At 40.9% G+C, this 18847-nt stretch overlaps 1 protein-coding gene across 2 annotated transcripts in view; it reads left to right on the plus strand.

The window, feature by feature from the left end:
- The window catches only part of GRIN3A (glutamate ionotropic receptor NMDA type subunit 3A), a 76307-nt gene that overhangs the window by 44810 nt on the left and 12650 nt on the right, over window positions 1-18847 (plus strand). The window contains exons 4-6 of one of the 2 annotated variants that reach the window (XM_075740682.1): window positions 7654-7799; window positions 9704-9819; window positions 12017-12168. The exons of the other annotated variant lie outside the window; for it this stretch is intronic. Of the exons in view, the coding sequence (XP_075596797.1) occupies window positions 7654-7799; window positions 9704-9819; window positions 12017-12168 (414 nt within the window). The remainder of the gene's footprint in view (window positions 1-7653; window positions 7800-9703; window positions 9820-12016; window positions 12169-18847) is intronic. 2 annotated transcript variants of the gene reach the window in all.

An 18847-nucleotide genomic window follows, 5' to 3' on the forward strand; every position in this document is an offset into this window, starting at 1 on the left:
AGTACAATAAGATTTGACTGAACACCAGGTAAGGTCACATACTGTTGTCTGTATTTCACTGTGCAAGAGGTGAAGGCATTCAAGTGAGCCCATGGTTTTTCTGTTACACTTTGTGCTTCGCACGTGCCTCACTGTTCCAAGATGAAAAAACCAAAAATTTAGTTCCAATGTTGGATCTGTCAGTAACAAAGGACTCCTTCTGATTTACCTTCATCTCATGCTTTTGAACCAAAAGTCAATAGCAGATAACATATTTAAGAAATTAGGGCTGCGCTGGTAGACAGTTCATGATCTGCAGTTGGAAATCTCTTTGTCCCAGTAACTGGTGACCCATTGGCAACATGAAACTGTTGTCTGTTCCTTTCCTGGAAACCAGAGAGCACTAGCCTTGCCTGACAAGTTTAGACAGTGTCACCACAGGGGGTTATGTGCAGCCCTGGTACCTGTGGGACAATTGCCATATGGCCAGCAGCAGGAGGACTGACAGTGTTGCCCTAATCAACCAGCAACAGCTGCAGCAGGAGAAATTTGTAAGAAAATGGATTTTAAAGATGATCAATTTGAAGGTGAGAAAGCTACTTACACTTTAAGCTACTGTCATATTAGGTTTCCTCCTCCAGCCCTCAGCTGATTGTAGAGAACTGTGATAGCTTTTCAGCGTCAGACCTGGGACTTGGGACAGAAGAACAAGAGGGATTATTTAACCAGAAATCTTCCATGTCTCTTTGGTAGTTTGAGCATCTATTCAGCCAAACAGCTCTCCTTCCCTTGCTTCTAATTTGAAAAGGACTTCACCTGCCTTAGAGCAGCGTTAGCCCTGTTTTACAGGTAGAAAGCAGAACATCGTCGATGAAGTGGCTCAGTCTGGGCCATTTTTACAGCTGCTTTGTGCTGCTGAAGTACAAATGGAAACAGTGCCTGTTGGGAATGACATTCTTGTTTTTTTCTTCAGTCTATCCATTTTTCCTACAATAATTTACACTTAATATCTTACAGTTCTGAGCTCTCCTGGAATAAATTCCAGCTCAAAGATTCCTCTGTCCAGAAAACTTTTTAAAGTGCTGTTAAGAAACAAGGATAAACATGCTATTAAGTTCATATTCACCAGAGTTGTCACATGGGAACTGTCAGTACAGGCTTTATATGTTTAAAGTCACAATTTCTTTTCATGTATGCTCTTGTTGCAATGCAAGAAAATAAACTGGCAGTACTGGACTCTGCATTTGTTTCTAGATTGGAACTGCTTAATGACTTCAATGCAGCTGTAAAGATTTATGCCAACTAATGATCAAGATGAGTTGGATTCAAAGTGACAGAATTTTTTAAAAATCTGACATTATGCTGGCAAGCCAAGGATCAGCTCCACTGACACTTTTAGCAACAGAGAAGGGAGAGTGAGCTTTCAAATGTATTCTGCATACACCATCTCCTGGAGGCCCTGGGAACATCTCCACTTTCCAAGCCTGAACACATGGGACAGTTTCTGTACAAAGCCTCCACTTCCAGAAGTTCAGCTGTGAATTTTCATCTGCTAAAATTTGAAATTCATGTGCTTCACTGTGAATAATTTTATTTTCTTTCATCTCCCTCAGCACCCCATAAATATTCACTAGTTAGTTTTCACAAACTCTTGCAGATAAGTAGGGGAAAGCCCATGAACAAAGTTCTACATTGTTTGGGGTTCTTTTAAATTTTATTTGTTCTGTTCTTTTTTCCCTGAAACTTTGCTTAGCATTAGCAATTGCATTTCTTTTATCACTGGGTCATGAGAGATCTCTTAGCAGCTAGACAACCACTTAAATGTATTGGTTGCATAAGGTAAGATAAAATGGTATTGCTTCATACACTGAAGACAGAAGACTCACTGCAAAACAGCAGATCTCTAAAAGCATGACAGTTCTTCACAGCAGAGCAGACCTCTTAATGCCGCACCCCTCCAGTGGTGAGCAACTTAGACTGAACAGTTTTTCCAGATTCAGCAGTGGTTCCCTGGCAGAGATCATGCTGGCACTAACAGCAATTCTGTTGATATACGAGATGTCCATTAAATACTACACTTGGTGTTGTACCAGGTAACCAGCACTATCATGGGCCAGAGCTACTGAAACCTTTTCATAATAATTTTTCCTCAGAAGTTGCAGGAAAAGTTAGGAAAGTGTCTTCAGCCATGTTCCTCCTTTGTATATCCTTTTAAAATTAAAAAGTAGTATTGTAGGTGGTGGTAAAAGCTGAATCCATGTTAACTCTGCCTCTGTCACTGCAGGGTGCAGTCACTGGCACTGCACTCCACTGTATACTGGGTTGCCCTTTTCTCATTGCCGTCAAAGAATAATTCATGGAGTTGAATTTTGGAAAGGAGAGGCTAACTGAATAAATGATGAAATAATTCTAATGATTTGAGATGCTGATTAGAAATTGAGTTCCTGAAGCATTTTTCCTGCAGCCAGCTATCAAGATGCACAGAATAGTCTTGAATCAGATTCAGTGAGGCATTAGTGCACCCCATCGATCAAGTATTGGGAAAGCATTTCCTAGGTTTCAGTCACTTATGGGTTCATTGCTTATAGAAAATAATATCCATAATTTCACTTCCCAACACACTTTCCTACACACTGCAAAAATACACAACAACCAAATGTGATGCAAACCTCAAAATTATAGTAGACATAACAACCAGGGTGCCAAATGGGGAAAAGTGTTTGAGCCAAATCTTCTAGCTTTGCAGAACTGAAAGGTCATACAAAAGCCAGACCCTGCTAGAAAGACCTCAAAACCCAACAGCCCAACTTTGGAGTATGCCAAGTTTAACTGCTGGCAGCATCTCTTGCATTTGCAGTTTTAAATCCTAAGTTGCATAGGATGTTTCTATGCCCGAGTCTTTTCAAGTCCGAGCCTAGGTGTTCCTAGCTTAGCTGATGGCATTGAATGCAATGACACTGTATTACACAAACTGGAATGTGCAAAGTAATGCAATATCCCTGACACTTAGGATTGTATTTTCCTATTTCTGCTCCTGTGGTTTTATCACATGGGTTTTTTCATGCATAATTGACACCCCAAGTCATAGATGTATACCCACACCCAATTCTTCTCAACATCTTCCCAAATAAAACAAGTTCTCCACATCCCACTCAGCAGATGTTTTAACAACAGAAGACAGAGCCAAAAAGATCTAGAAGTGAGGTGCCAAGCCAAGGGAACTAGTAGCTGCAGTATTTGCTTTCGGCAGTAAGCAGCACAAACATCATTTGTCTAGTAGTAGCACAATGCTACAGAAGGTACAGAAGACTCTGAGAAGTCCCAAAGCTTTTCCTGGCACTGTCAGAGAAGCTTGGTGTTCTGTAGGGCTCTTGACTTTCCTTAAACACTACATAACCTCCCTGTCTCAGAGCTCAAGTGACCCAACAACCATTTTACCTCCTCAGCACTTGGAGACATTCACATTAACCCTTGTTTTCTCACGCAGTGTGAGAAAATACTAGCCCTTGTTTGTTTTCCTACCCATGGTACATTTTCTTAGTGAGACTCGTTCTTGAAAACACTGGCAAGCCCATGCATCCCACAGTAGATAATGTCCTTAGAGGTCACAGGGACAGCATTGGTACCCCAATTCCAGAAAACATACTCACTTCCAAAGTTCTTTAGCCTTTCTCCTGCACCTTCAACGTGCACTTCTCAGCAGCATTTCCTAGTTCTCCCTCCCAAAACTTCTGTCTTCACAGAAGGTGCATTATCTTCCTGAACCGTCTGTCCCTGACCTGTGCAGCAAAGTCCTCTGGTCTTGGCATTCCACAGCCCTGAACCTGTGAAGTCAGAGTGCTGGTTCAAGACAAGTGCTCAGCCTCCCCTGCCACTATGTCCCCCTGCTGTGAGGGGTCTCATGACCATCTCTTGAGTTTGCCCCACGTACTGACCTAGATCCTACTGGGAGATCACCATGTGTCTCACAACTTCATGTGCAACAGCTTTCTCACAGCAAACTGGATAAATGGTTCTAAAAATTTGGGATGCACCAAAGTAGTATGGCCATTCATGGTATACACCAGTGCTTCAAATACAAAACTCAGTTTACTAATATGAAATCCCTGTTCTCCAGTATTTGAGCTGCAAAAATGACATTGTTAGCTGCTAGAGCCTTCCCATTTTTTGGGAGAGCCACTAACCAGCAACACTAAATAGCTTTTTAACTCCTGAAAAACATTGGCTTTTAACTACTCCATTGATGCATTCATAGACACACGGTTATATTGCCCAGGCCATTGGAGCTCCCCTGCTTCTCCCACTCAGCAGCTCGGCCAATGCAGTTTGCAGTTCACTGCTGTGGCCTTGCTAGTTAACATTCAAAGGGCTAACCATTAGCGAGCCTCACACACAGCAGTAATGCTTAGCCCCTGTGCACTGGGGAGAGGCTGCTTGGGAGTACAGGGTTAGCCTACTGGCTGAGCAGCAATTATATTCAGGAGCAATGACCCTTTTGAAAAAATGAGTGATTTCCTTTGCTCCCAGGTCTTCAAAAGGGAGGTCTGGCAGTTCAAGAGATGACTAAAGAGGGATATATCATCCATACCTATAACTATCTTTACATCTTGTTCAATGAGTTGTCAAGCCAGGACTTCATTGTCCTCTGAAAGCCACTCTCTAGATCAAAACAAACCTTGTTCTTTCGAATTCTTACAGCCATAGATGTCTGATTTTGGAGGGACCTTGTAAGCTTATGTAAGCTGAGTGCCAAGAAAGCTCATGTCTGGAGATGGATCTGCAGCTATTGCATTCATTAATTTTTAATCATACTCAAATCACCTGCAAATCTCCAGGTACTCTATGGATACAAAAAGTGTCAACGATTCCTAGTGCCCATTACCTGCTTTGTGACAGTTTTTCACCTTTCATACTGACCAAGCTTTGAATGAAAACACTGCATTAAAGTATACACAGAAGTGTCACCTCCACATACTAGAAATGCCTATAATTTCTATAGGCATATATTTCACAGCTCTTTCTTCTCAATAAGTTAGCTTTTATATTTGCTATTACTGATAAAAAGCAAGTAACTGTCTCCCCCAAATCACTAGTTTAAAAAAATACGTAATTTATACTTGATTCTTCAAATTGTGATTTTTAAAATGCTGATTTTTCAGAGTTCATGATTTCTCTGAAGCCCTAGGGTTTAGGATTCTGTTACTGGATTAAAGAAAACAGACTCTTTCAATACAGGACTCTTAAAATACAAGAAACACAAAAGAAACAGAGCACAAGAAACAGAAAAGAGAAATATGAAAAGAGATAACTAATAAGGGAAGACTCACAGGAAGACTGTGAGACTTACTTACCCTGTTGGGACGCAGGTGTTTGTGGTTTCCATATTTTCACAGAATCTTCCCAGGAGAGGACTACAAAAAGTAAAAAAGTAGCAGTGACAACTAATGAGTCTGGTTTCCATCCCGAAGTTTTTATCTTCTGCTGAAGCAAGTGCCCTTAGCAGTCTTAGCAGATTAGCAGTAAAGTTAGTGCAGGTAGTCCATTATCTGCTTTTGGCAGCATTTTGTGTTGTTAATACACTACTCATATAGCTGCAAGTAAACCTTTTCCTCCTGTGGATAAGCAGCAGTAAGAAGAAAATAGAAGTCCCAAAAGACATAGAGGATTAAAACACTATTAAGATTTATCCTTCATAAAAGGAGTCAAGAGTCATCAAACACAAAGTTGCAGAAACATAATTATGGTTAAGAAAAAGCATAGATTACCAGAAGCAGGAAGAGCATGGGATGCAAAGGATCACTGCATAACTTCCCTACATAGACTTTCCAAGACTTCCCACCAGACATATGGTGTTGCTAGAGACAGGATATTAAGCCAGATGGATTTCTGATCTAATACATATTCCAATGTTGTCATCATTTGTGGTGAAATTTGACAATGTGCCCAACACAAAGCAAAGTGTGGACAGTCCTCAGTAAAGTATTTACGACAGAAAATTGCATGAAGGTGCAGTTTACTCTCTCTTTGGTACTAGCCTTTCTCATAGAGGCTTAAATATTTAGCTAGATGTAGACATTGGTGACAGTCTGAGTGAGGGATACCTTCCAGTGAAGTCAGGTATCAGCAGTCTTTATCTGCAGATCATATGTGGCACTGCAGTTGGCATCACTAGGTGGGAGACAAATATCACAACAAACACCTAAGTTGACTTGGCAGGTGGCAATACGGTTCAGTGTTAAGACTCGGTGGGGGTTTTTTGTCTCTTCACTGAAACTACCAAGAAATAAAAAGCCCAAAACATAGGACTGACTGTGGCAACTAGCTTCTTGGGACATGGAGTGCTGATTCTTTAAGGAAGTCCACTCCAAGCTGATTCTTTAAGGAAGTCATCTTCAATGTCTCAAGACTAGAACTAGATTTGGGTTGACAGCGTTGTGCTGGAAGTCTCCATGATGTATTGTCACAGCATTGCTCTCTGTTATTTATGGCTTGAATAAGCACTTGAATGGTGCTTCCACACTTCCACACTTCCAGGCAAGAACATTTCCCTCTGCACCCACAGTCCTTCTGGCACAGCATGCACTCTGGTCGGCTCCAGATGGAGGCACACCCTGCATTGCTTCTCCCATGATCATCCACACCAGAACACCTCAAAAAACACGCAAGCTGCTCTGAAGACCGTGAGCTTCCTGGGAAGCAAATAAAGCATGACTACTTCAGCCTTAGCTTTATTTGGCTTCCTGTGCTCTGAAAGTTTGATCTTTTAGAGTCTGGTACCTTGCTGAAAGCTTTCCAATTACTGTGGTCTTGGCAACACTTGACCATCTCAAGGAACTGCTCAGCGTGGTAGAGGACACTGCCTGACACCTCCACTGCAATTTGAGAATTTCCCCTTGAGTCATTAAACGCTCCAAAGACAAACAGGGTACTTCAGAAACAGGGGTCTGTGAAACTTGTGAACATCCAAACTACTCAGGGCTTTAACACAGAAGGTGGAGCCCGTTGTGAAAAGGAAGGGGCACAGAACTGCAAAAAAGTGTCTGTGTGTGTATAGCCTGGTACTTGAGCTTACAGCTGGGGCCACGCTGAGGGGTATTCTTCCTTCTCACTGCCAGGGGAGACTTTTTGGTCCACAGCGCCTCAGTCCTTAGTTTCTCTGTGGAAAATTGCAGCAAAGACAGCAGTGGTCTGTGGTATGGTGTCTAGGCTTCTAGAAATGAAATGGTGGGAATATCTTTCGGCAGAAGACTAAAGGTCATCCTTAAGGAGTCAGTAAAAGAGATTCTGCCAAAACAAATCCAGACTGTGGGTCCTTCGTTGGCTACCCGGAGTCCCAGAAAGTGGATCCTAGCAAGCCTAGAGGCTTCTCATGACAGTGCCTGAAACATTGACTGGTTTAAAGGCAAATAATACAACTATACACGTAGATCTGGGGGTTCGAGGTGACTTGAGGGAAACATTTAAAGAAAATCTTGAGGGCACACAAACAGACTAATCAGTCACCTGGTAAGACTTCAAACTTTTTCTGTGATGTGGAAAGCTGACTGCAGGAAAACATCAGAGGCAGGTCTATGAATGCTGAGAATTTTTGACAAATTGTTCCCACAATAAGACCAAGATACCAGATGTGAAGGAGGCAAATGACTCTGCTAATCTGTAATTTCATCTCCTCAGCTCCACCACCCATCCCAAGGGTTTCGGTTTGGGACCGTGCGAGAAAGCAGTGCAGAAGACTATGTGAGGCAAAGCTTCCCAGAGATGCATGAGTACATGCGACGGTACAATGTCCCTGCAACCCCGGATGGAGTAGCATATCTAAAGTAAGCCTCTGCATGCAACAGCAGATCTGGCCCCTTGAACAGAATGCAAAGCAGTGAGGCATTGATGGGTTTCCCACTCTCAGCGTCACTTATCCCACAAAACAGTTGTTGAAGAGAGTGTGGCAGATGATAGAGAAGAGAGCATGTAATCACCTGGAAGGAGTGATACTTGGAGAGCAAGCTAGCGTAGCACCAGCTGGAGTGTTTCCAGGGGATGCAGCGCTTCACACTAACTGCTAGGCTGCTGTCAAGCATGGGTAACGCATACATCCTGGCAGGTTTCTGTGCTTGGGAGCCCTTCATCAGGCAGTGAGAAACACTGAGAAAAAAACATCAGTCCAAGCAAAAGCTGTGAATGAGGTTCCTCAGCATCTTCAGCATTCTGGGAGGAGAGAAACTTTAAAGTATTTATCACTAAAATGAATAAAAGCAGCATTAGACTGGTAAAAAGTAATAAACACCAAATCTTGCTTTAGGGAATCATGTCATCACTGTGTTTCAGAGACATTTGTGCCTGACAGTCTGGGGTCACACAATTGTTTCACTCTGCCAGGAAACAGAAGAGGTGATAATAAGCCTGAAATAATTAATTCATTTTACACATAGAAGTTGCATAACAGATGGCCTGAGAATTTTGAACCAGAAGTTGTTTCTTGTTTACGTATTTTTCCCAGAGCCATCCTAATGATAATTAAGACACGTGGCAGTTCCTTTGGGTTAAACTGGAATCAATCCATCAAAATCAATGAAGTAATGTAACTTCACATCAGGAGAACACCTGGACCTCTAAAGTGACAAGAGTGGAAGGTGCAGTTCCTGGATCAGATGAGAACAGGCACTGCAACTGTTCTCTTATATCTTCATTTTATGCAAGCGTACTATTCATAAATGATTATGTTAGTAAAATTCAGTCCTCTGTGTTCATGAAGACTGAATGTAGAGAAAAGCTGATCTCAGTGAAGGAAATTAATTTACCTCATATTCAAGGAGAAAGGAGGAGATACACCTTTGTAGGAGTTATCCTCCTGCATTTTTGCACTAATGAGAAATCAGGACAGCACTAGTATTTTATCAAATTTTTTTTTCCAATAAAGCTTTGTGCTACCTTACAATTGAGTCAAAGTCTAACACTGTTGTGGTTTAATCTGGCCAGCAGCTAAAACAACCACACAGCTGTTCGCTCACTGCCCCTCTCTCAGTGGGATGAAGGAGAGAATTGAAAAGGAAAAAAGAACCATAAACAACTTTTGATAAAGATAGTTTAACAGGACAGAAAAGGAAAATGATAATAATGATGATGATGACAATAATAATAATAACACCACCACCAATAATAATAGCATATACAAATCAAGTGATGAACAGCACAATTTCTCACCACCTGAAGTCGATGCTCCGCAACACCCCAAGCTATCCTGCCTCCTGGCCAACCCCCCAGTTATATACTGAGCATGTCGTCATATCGTATGGAATATCCCTTTGGTCAGTTGGGGTCAGCTGTCCCAGCTGTGTCCCCTCCCAGCTTCTTGTGCACCCCCAGCCTACTCACTGGGGTATAGTGCTAAACACAGCACTATACCAGCTGCTAGGAAAAAAATTAACTCTACCCCTGCCAAAATCAGGACAAACATATTGTAGTATTTTCCATCTTTCAGATCAGTAGTACTTCATGAGAGCAAAATAAGTCCTACCCCTGCTGCTCTACTCTAGATGCACAAAGTTTGTATTTCATGCACAATTCCTTTCTTCAAAACAAAAATCAATTTTGCATTTAAAATAGAAGCTCCTGGTCTATGTTTTCATTCAGTAATCTTCCAAAGAACTGCATAGATAAACATCCAGTGGCCATCACTGAGTCACAGACTGTGAAGTGATTCTGTTTCTGACTTTGATGTTGAATACAGACATGATCCAGAGAAACTCGATGCCTTCATCATGGATAAAGCACTCTTAGATTACGAAGTATCAATAGATGCCGACTGCAAGCTTCTAACTGTGGGAAAACCCTTTGCCATTGAAGGTAATAATCAGTTTTACAACATACTGATGTATTTCTCATGTGTTGCATTTGCTTTATTGTGATTTGGTATTCTTCATGGAAGTATGCAGGTGAAACTGTGGACCCCTTGAAGATTATAGCAGAATTCTTGGTCATTAAGCAGAACCAAGGTTTCACCCTTTTTTGTGGTTTTTGAACTTTCAGATCACTTGTGCCATCTGTGGCCATGATCTATATAGGAATTATTCAAAGTGCTGAGACAGTCCATCTCCAAACAAGTAAGTGGCACCATCCATTTCACTGCTTACAGTGAAATAAAGTAGTTCCTGAGGTGAGGCTTGCTTTTCGTAGGCTCACTTTCATTACACATGCTCAAAACTCAGTGGAACAGGTTCAAAATGCCCTGGTGTATTAGCAAGGACAGATTGGAAGGCAGCCTGGAAGCAAGGCTTGTCTGCAGCTGCCTCCAGCACGGGTGAACACATTATCAGCTATTAGACTTCAGGAATCATTTTTGTGATGGATGGCCAATGAAAATGATTGAAGCTCCCTCTTTCCTCCCTTGCAAGGGCGATCACTCTGGCCGCTCCCATTGCACATTAAAACAACCTCCTTCAGAAATGTTCAAACCTGATTGAAGAAGGCAATATGCTAAATGCAGGCCAGAAGAAGCTGAGCATTTTAATCATTTCAGCTAAAAGTCACCAGCACTAGGCATTTTGTAGAATGCTCCTTTTTGCTATACCTCATCAGTGTCTCCCTTTTGAATTCACACCAGAGGCCTGAAAGCAATCCATTTTCTTCTTTTCTGTTTGTTATCGAGGAGGATAAATGCACAGAGAGCTGTTCAGGCAGTAGCAGTATTTGTGTGTGCGCGTGTGCAACCTGATAAATCTTCCATTTCAGAAAGGTCAACTCTACTGAAGTAAACCATCAGCTTCCACAGCTTTGAATCAAGTAAAGCAATTTTCAATACAGAAAAAACAAATAACCCCCAAAGTATATGTTTTTACATAACTAGACTGCATATCACCTAATTACAAAACACTTAAACATGCTGGAAATGTGGTATTCATGAACACCAGCTATGCCTTCTCTAAAACCATTCCTTCGATGTTAGCAAATATATTCAGGTGGAAATACAGGCACAATGTATGAAAATCAGCAGCAAGAGAGACTATTGTGTTGCAGGTACACATATCACCATACCACTCTGCATTGTTAAAAAGCAAATCACTGTGATGGCAAATTTACCACTCATGTACATTTATGGAGCATTTTTTTGTTTCTTCCTGTGTTGTTGTTTGTTGTGGTTTTTTTTTTAAAGGAGACAGTCTGAAATTCTGAATTCTGACCTGAAAAACAAAAATCCACAGTGGACTAGAAAGATAACTCTGCAGGCAATTGGCAGGACATCTCTGCATGTAACTGCATGTCTTCCAGGCATGAATTGTATTTGTTTTTCTAAAGCCAAAACCCAGATTCTGCAAATTGAAAGACTTTATTTGGAGTTACTGTATCCATTTTCAGTTATGCTAAATCCTTTACCAGCACTTTAATGTGGTAAAAGACCACACAGTGGCTAAAAACTGTATCTATTACTATCTGGAACTCCATATTACTGTCAGAGCAGAACTGCACAAATGGAAAACATACCCCCTGGGCTTTAAATTGCTATGTGACAACAATACATACCGCTCCCATATACCTTTACACGCACACAGCTTCTTATAAGAAAATACGTAGGAAGAAGAGAATCTGTCACATCTGACACCACAATCACATCCACTAATCTAAAACTGTAAAGGGATCACAGAATGGTTTACTTGACATTAAATCCCTTTTGCACTGGTAAAAAAAGAAGAACCCATGGCAAGGGCATGCAAAAGGCCATGTTTCTAGAGATAAGACAGATTTATTCACCCATCTGTACCTCCATCTTAAATTTTGGAACCTCCAATTTTACATACTACTTTTGTGGCCTTAATAATTTTCAATTTGCATATCTTGTTTGTATTGGGCTACTTTATTTTGCACAGCAAAACATTTCATCTCAGCATTCTCAGTCCATGGTAAGCCAGCATCCAGGTTTGATCTGGCTTGCTGAAACAGAATGCCAACTTGATCTGTCATGCTGGTAGTTGATAGCTGAAATGGACATATTTTAGCAAAAAGCAAACAGGGAAGAGAGAGATGATCGTATTGATTTTCCTTCTAGGATATGGTATTGGTCTTCCCCCCAACTCTCCACTTACTTCAAACATCTCTGAACTGATCAGCCAGTACAAGTCCCATGGTTTCATGGATGTTCTGCATGACAAATGGTACAAGGTTGTTCCATGTGGGAAAAGAAGCTTTGCTGTCACAGAGGTAAGCCATGAACTTGGGTCACATAAATGAGGATTGGCACAAGTTGCCAACTATTTCCCCTTGTTCACAATGTGCAGTAGATGACAGAGATGAGCTGCAGCTGAAGGGAAGCATTAGGCTTCAAAAGTAAGAGATGCTAAGCCCAGCAGTGTTCAGATCAGAGCACAAAAGACAAACATTAGTAAGACTGTGCTGCTAAGTTAGTGCATGAATCAGAAAGCACTTCTGGAGGCAAACAGAACGTTGCATTAAAAAATGATCTGGCACACTGCACAACAAATTTATCTGATTCCACTCAATTATGTGCATCACCATCTACAGGATCTGTCGGTGATTCTGGACCATCTTAATGGGAGTGATACCTAAAATAGCTAACACAGAGACCACCAAGAGCAAAAGAAGAGGAGAGAGTGGGAATTTAGTATATTCCAAATTTTAAATATAACACTGACCACTTCCTAATATGGGTGGCAGCTACTGGTACCAAAGATAGGATTTCAGCCTAGAAACGGTCCACTAAGATACCATGCTAAGAACAGAAGAGAAGCAGGTCTCATGTCTAAGTAGAACTACAGGAAATGGAAGTAAATCTCCATGGGTTTACGTCCTGGTATCAAATCAGAGGAGTGATGCCAGCTCATGACTCCTGAAGACGTAGGCCATTATGAGAAAAAGACTCCTTTTATCAGAATAGCAGTTTTTCATCAAGTTCCCTAGACTGTCAAGTAAAAAAAGATTAAGTACTGAGGAATCACAAGATCCAGCATGCCTGAAGCTTAGAGTATACAATTTTATCTCAAGGTGTTCCAAAAGAATTAGGTTACATGTTCTCAGTGGTATAAGACACGTAGCTGCAAGTATGCTATCTCCTCCGCAGAGTATTCAGCCCAATATCAAACCAACTCTGTGTTCTTTGAGGAAGTGGTAGCATGGCCATTCTCCCCTAAAAGAGAAGCCCAGTTTCCTAGGGCTCTGACTCCTGCCCTTCTGTAGTCACCTGAGCATTTTGTCTGCAAACCTCTCACTGCTGACTAAATCACTAGAAAACTAGCATTTTTTTAGAGATTAGACCAAAAAACCCCACCAACTTTGACTGCTTTAATATATAGATTGTTGGGGTTTTTCTGCATCATTTATTACTTTTTTAACTTTTCATTAAGATTGTGTCAATATGAAATTAATTATATTTTAACATCACACATTCATAGAAGAAAATTAAATTTATTTTTATTCAACTTGTTCAATACCACTTTTTTCTTTTTTTATGTGATTAATTCAACACAAGGAAGCACAGTTAAACAAAAGTGTGTATTCATTGCTATTTCTCATCTGGCTTATCTGAAGATTATATTATCATCTAACAAGACAGGTATCTGGGGAATTGTCTTTTTAATGTAGCTGACATATCTGTTCCTGACAAGCACTTCATTCAATGACCTTTTGTTACTCTACATTTTAACACAATCTTTTGAATTAAACCTCAGGAAAATTACCAGACAGTAATGGTTATAATTACCACAACTGTCTTAAAACTGAAAACTCTTGTAGCACTGAGGAATTACCTTCTTAGTAATTTCTCAGTGATGAGACATAAGGAGCTTTCTCTGATCATGAGAATCTTGCTCCAGTAGCTGTGTCCAGGGCTGTATTCTCTGTATTCCTAGAGAAATAGCTAAGACACGGAATCAATTCTAAACGTCTTCCAGTTAAAAAAGTATGGGTTTATTTAGTACTGATTTTCTCTCAGAATATATATTTCCTCCATTAATCCAGTGTTCTCTAGAGAGGGATGCATACAGCCCCTGGGGGTGCCTGAGACAATCCACTGGGTTGCAGGAATAAAACTTCAGAAATACATGCATACATATGTATATAAATTATAAATGAGTATACATATATGGGGGTGCATGCTCAAGAAGTTACTGATAGAGGAGCACAAACAAAAAAAGTTTGGAGACCAATGCTGTAAGCCTTAGCATCTCAAGACTGTCTCTAGAAACAGGAATTTTTTTTCTGCCATATCAAATACAGTAATAGAGAAAATAAGCCCTGGCTGGGCAAACTGCAGAAGGCATATTATAAAACCAATTGGATTTGTCTTTTTGTGAAGAAAAGCAATCATGAGCAAAGATAGAATAAACCTTGCATTCAAACTGAAGAGAAAAAAATCTGATAGGCTGCATGTACTTTTTACAGTTACTCTTCTGAAAACCCTTTGCAATTAAAAAATACAAGAAAAGACCATACCATTTCCTGCACAGCTATTGCTAGTACATTATCTCTGAGGCAAACACAGTTCTTTCACTACCCTAGATTTTCATTGACTCCTTCATATTCAGTGATAGAATACTGAGAGTGACTGGTTTCCAGGTAAGCCTTAAACTTCTCTGTGTTCATGGCATGAAGAAACAATGACATGGTTGAAGTACTGAAAGATTCTTCAAGGCCTGCCAACAAAGGGAGAGAAGATGAGAAAGAAGCTGCTCCAGTTTGAAAAAAATTTCTGATTTTGTCCTGTGAATAGTCCCATGGACTTCCTTTTTTCTCAGTGTTGAATAGGTTTTAAGCATGGGGTTTTAAGGGAGGTTTTAAGCACGGGGTCACAGCTGGAAGATATCCTGTGCTGTGAAGTAATTGAGTATTTCAAGTGTAACCTCTATGTGATGGCCAGAAAGGAAGGCAGGTCCAGCTGCTCTGGGGCTGGTTATCTGACTGTAGTCCTTATTTGATCTCCAATTGTGCTAACCAAACATGCATAACTGAGTTTTTCTCCAGAGGCCAAGGTCCAACAAGCTGGTTCAGGTAACTGAACTGAAGGACTCTAAAAAGTCACTCAAAGAGTTTGTCTTTGAACTAATCCTCATGTACTCAAAGGCCTTATGCAATCAGAAAGAGTGAGAAGAAACAAAAGACCATTTGTAGGTCTGTGCTGTTGTGGGGTAAGCTCTGCTAAGACCAGACTTTCCCTTTCCTGAATTATTCTACATTGGCTGCATCTCCCATGAGCATCCTCTCCTCTTCATCCACTCCTTTTGGCCAAGAACTGGCAGATTTTAGAAGCTACAATTTCAGTGGACACTCTCTAAAACATAGCTTTACGTCATTACGTCAAGAAGCATGGGAATTATTCTTGGTCTTATCTTTATTCCAGTTTGTATCCTTTGCTCCTGTACAGCCCAGAAATCTGTTATTTAACTCCCTGCCGTCAGTCACGGGAACATTCAACAGATTCACTGAAGGGTGGACAACGTTCAACACAGAAGCAGATAATTCATTTTCAAAAAGTCTCAGCTTCTAAGCAGGTAGTCATTCACATGGATTATATACCAAACTAAGACCCAGCAATTGCCTTTTGATAGCTAGAGTAAGGCTTTGTATTTTTCTATGTCTTTTTGATAAATTTTGTCTGTGACACACTGCACCTCTTGATCAAGAGTAATGACCCACAAATGGGAATAAGCATAGGTGAAATATTGATCAGGGCAGCCTTTGAATGGATGAAATATCCATCTTCCTTTTTTGTCATTACCTCTTTAGGCTGTACCTGATTCTTATCTACCGGCCATTCCTGCTCACTGAGGTTAATTTTTCTTTAGATTTGTTTTAAGATTCATCTTTCTACTCATCATTTTATTCTAATCTTACACTGGAAAATTATATTTCCTGTGGCAGAACTCACTGCTAGCTCTTTCCATTTCTCTCTATCTGGCAGCACTTTGCTCATTCTAAATTGCATTTGAAAACAAAGTTGTCTTGGAAAGGCATGATTCAGACTGAGACTGGAAAATTTGCAGTGACTCCTCAAGCTCAGAAACCAAATAAAGATGAGTTTGAAAGTGCAGAGGCCCACTTGACCACAATGCTTGACTCCACCATTTTGTATGAAACTCTTCAGCAAAAGCACTTGCCCAAGGCATCTTACTCTGGCCAGCACCTATTGGATCATTCATGGGGGATGCAGCTAACTCAAACTTGGAACAAATTACTGCAATGAATTGCATCTTACCCTCTCCACCACAAGTAATTGTTGGTAGCAGTGGCTGTTCATATTGATTGCCAGTTACTAGCAATATCCCTTGAGTACTCTTGATTTAAAATTGTCATACTCTAGTCTCAAAGGAATTTCTTTGTTGTAAATTTGCTAAGTCTTTACATAAGGCAGAGCATAGGTCAGGAGGGAGGTGGGATTGGCAGAGTTATATTTGCACATATTACATCTGGACATAATCAATGTCATTCATTTTCAATTTGAATACAATACACTTAGCCCTTCCTCTACCCTGCTGTTATTAATGCCACTTCAGCAGGAGCCAGGCTCCTAGGACTTTCCCCTCCAGCACATTAGCTCCATCCAAGCTCAGGAGAGTCTGCAAATTCTTTCTTTCTGTGACATTTTTGGGAACCAAAATACAGTGACTGGGCAGTTTTGCAACTTTCTGCTCATGGTAGCGAAACAGCTGTGGCACTAAGCCACTATGACTGCAGGCAGGGTGGATAGATAGCCTGAACAGGCAAGTTGCCTGTCAATTAGCAGTGGTTTTCACTGCTCAGATCAGGCAGTAATGATCAGGGCAGGGTGCATAGGAGATGAATTGGCACATCACAGTGTTTCAAGACAGTATGAAAGAGAAGGGTCCCTCCTGGTCCAGGGAAAGCTCCTTTGGGAAAAGCTAACTATGCATACGGAGTGTTTCATAGCATTTAAGCTACATTTTTAAAGTGTTATTGTTGAAACTGTATCTTCTATTTCACTCGAAAGGCTTTTTGTATTCTGCATTTGCAATTGTCATAGGACAGCTGAAGCTCTAGAACTTAAAGACTGATTTGCACATAGACTGGCAGTTCAGTCAGATAACAACCAATACATGGAATAAAAAAATTATATATTGTTAGGTAACAGTATCTCAACTATTAATACCAACAACTTACTGATGCTTCACACAAACGGTATCTAATCTGACATTTACAATAGCAATATATGCAAGCACACAAACAACGCCAGCCCAAACTGACCCTGTTACTGCAGACCCACCACTTTCCATGGGTGGTGAAACTGGGGAAGGCACAGTGCCGTGCCCCTCCTGCCAGTGCCTGAGGGAGAGGTCCACGGTGGTAATGGTGGGGTTCAGTCATTGACGGTGGGCTTCCTTCTAATCCAGACCAGGCACATGGCGAAGACAAGGTCCTTTCATCCTCTCTTCTTCTCACATCAGTGGTGAGTTCTGCTGATGGCTCTTCTCTGGAGTCTTTGAAGGAACTTGCTGAAAGTCTACCTGCTGTGGCTTGTACCTGATTGGTGATCTTGGCTTCGGCATCACCCGTGATGTAAAATCAGACAGTGCCTCATTCATCTTGCCATGATTTTACCCACTTGTCATCCAGCAAATTCTGCCTTTCTGCTCTAAGTTTAACTTAGTCTCTTGAAAGGTCAAAAGTTAGTTTCTTTTTTTGTTACACCAATCACCTGACAACTCAACAGTCAGTTTTCTAGCCATTACCTTGAAGTGGTGTTTTATATGCTTGTCTCTGGTGCACTGCAGGTGTCAAGGGAATGCCATGTAGACCCCTCGACAAGGGGAATGAAGTGTCCTGTGCTCATAAATAAAAGCTGCCTGTCAGTCACCTTTCACAGTACCTTGTTACCAGCGCGTGAAAAACAAACACAAAGAAAAGGAACAAAGGTTTTACTGCCAAGATGATTTGCTCATTCTGCACATATGTTCTCTGGGGAGGAGAGCTCGCCCTTGCTCACTGGAGGACTGGGAACATTATGAAGAAGGGTGTCACAAAATGACAGACTTAAAGGGGTCATCTCAATGTGGGAAGAGGCAGTGGCATCTGGACTTACCCTGGGGAGAAAAATACTTTCTACAGTGGTCCTGAAGAAACGAGCGTGTGAGTGTTGAGTCTGACAGGAGTCAGAAGAAGCATGTTTTGAGTCTCCTGGAAATGAGTAACAGATTTTGATTCACCTGTTGAAACTGAAAAAAAAAAAGTTCACTATCTGAGGAGATAAAGCTGTTCTTCCCAATTCACCAGCCTGTGATATCATGGAAGCAAACATCTTCTCAGTACCTAATTCAGATGATATGTGTATTCTTTTTCTTCCCACTATGGACAGGCCTCGGAAAATGGATGAGTTGAAAGAACAAGATTTATTACAAAAGGGAGTATTTTTCCAGATCTGTGCAAAACTCCTAACAACAAGAGGGGAAACGGACTTGTGTTGCTAATGCGAGACAAAGATTTACAGTATCTTAAAATTTGCCACTTGAAACCCTAAAGCTACGGTCACAGGCCTTTGCTAAGGATAATCTCCCTAAAGAGATTAAATATATATTACTTCAAAGCTGCCACTTCTTTGAGAGCATAGAAAGCCATAAGAACAAATAATAAATAAATAAATAACAGTCTCTGCAGCTACAAGAAATGCCACAATCTGGAGAGAGGCACAGGTTTTAATACTGCTTAGTTACCTAAATACAAGCATCAGCATCCATAAGATTTTGCAAACCTACTGAGATGCCCAACTGAGTTTAGAAATCTGCCCCTTATATCCATTTATCCCTAGCAAAGCTGGAAATAATTCCTTTTTCACAGAGGTGCTGCAAAATTTAACTTCCTGATCTTAGCAAAACTTTTTAAAATCCTTGCAGGGAAAATGCTATCAAAAAGAATA

This window comes from Balearica regulorum, chromosome Z (assembly GCF_011004875.1).
Source record: "Balearica regulorum gibbericeps isolate bBalReg1 chromosome Z, bBalReg1.pri, whole genome shotgun sequence".
NCBI lineage: Eukaryota > Metazoa > Chordata > Aves > Gruiformes > Gruidae > Balearica > Balearica regulorum.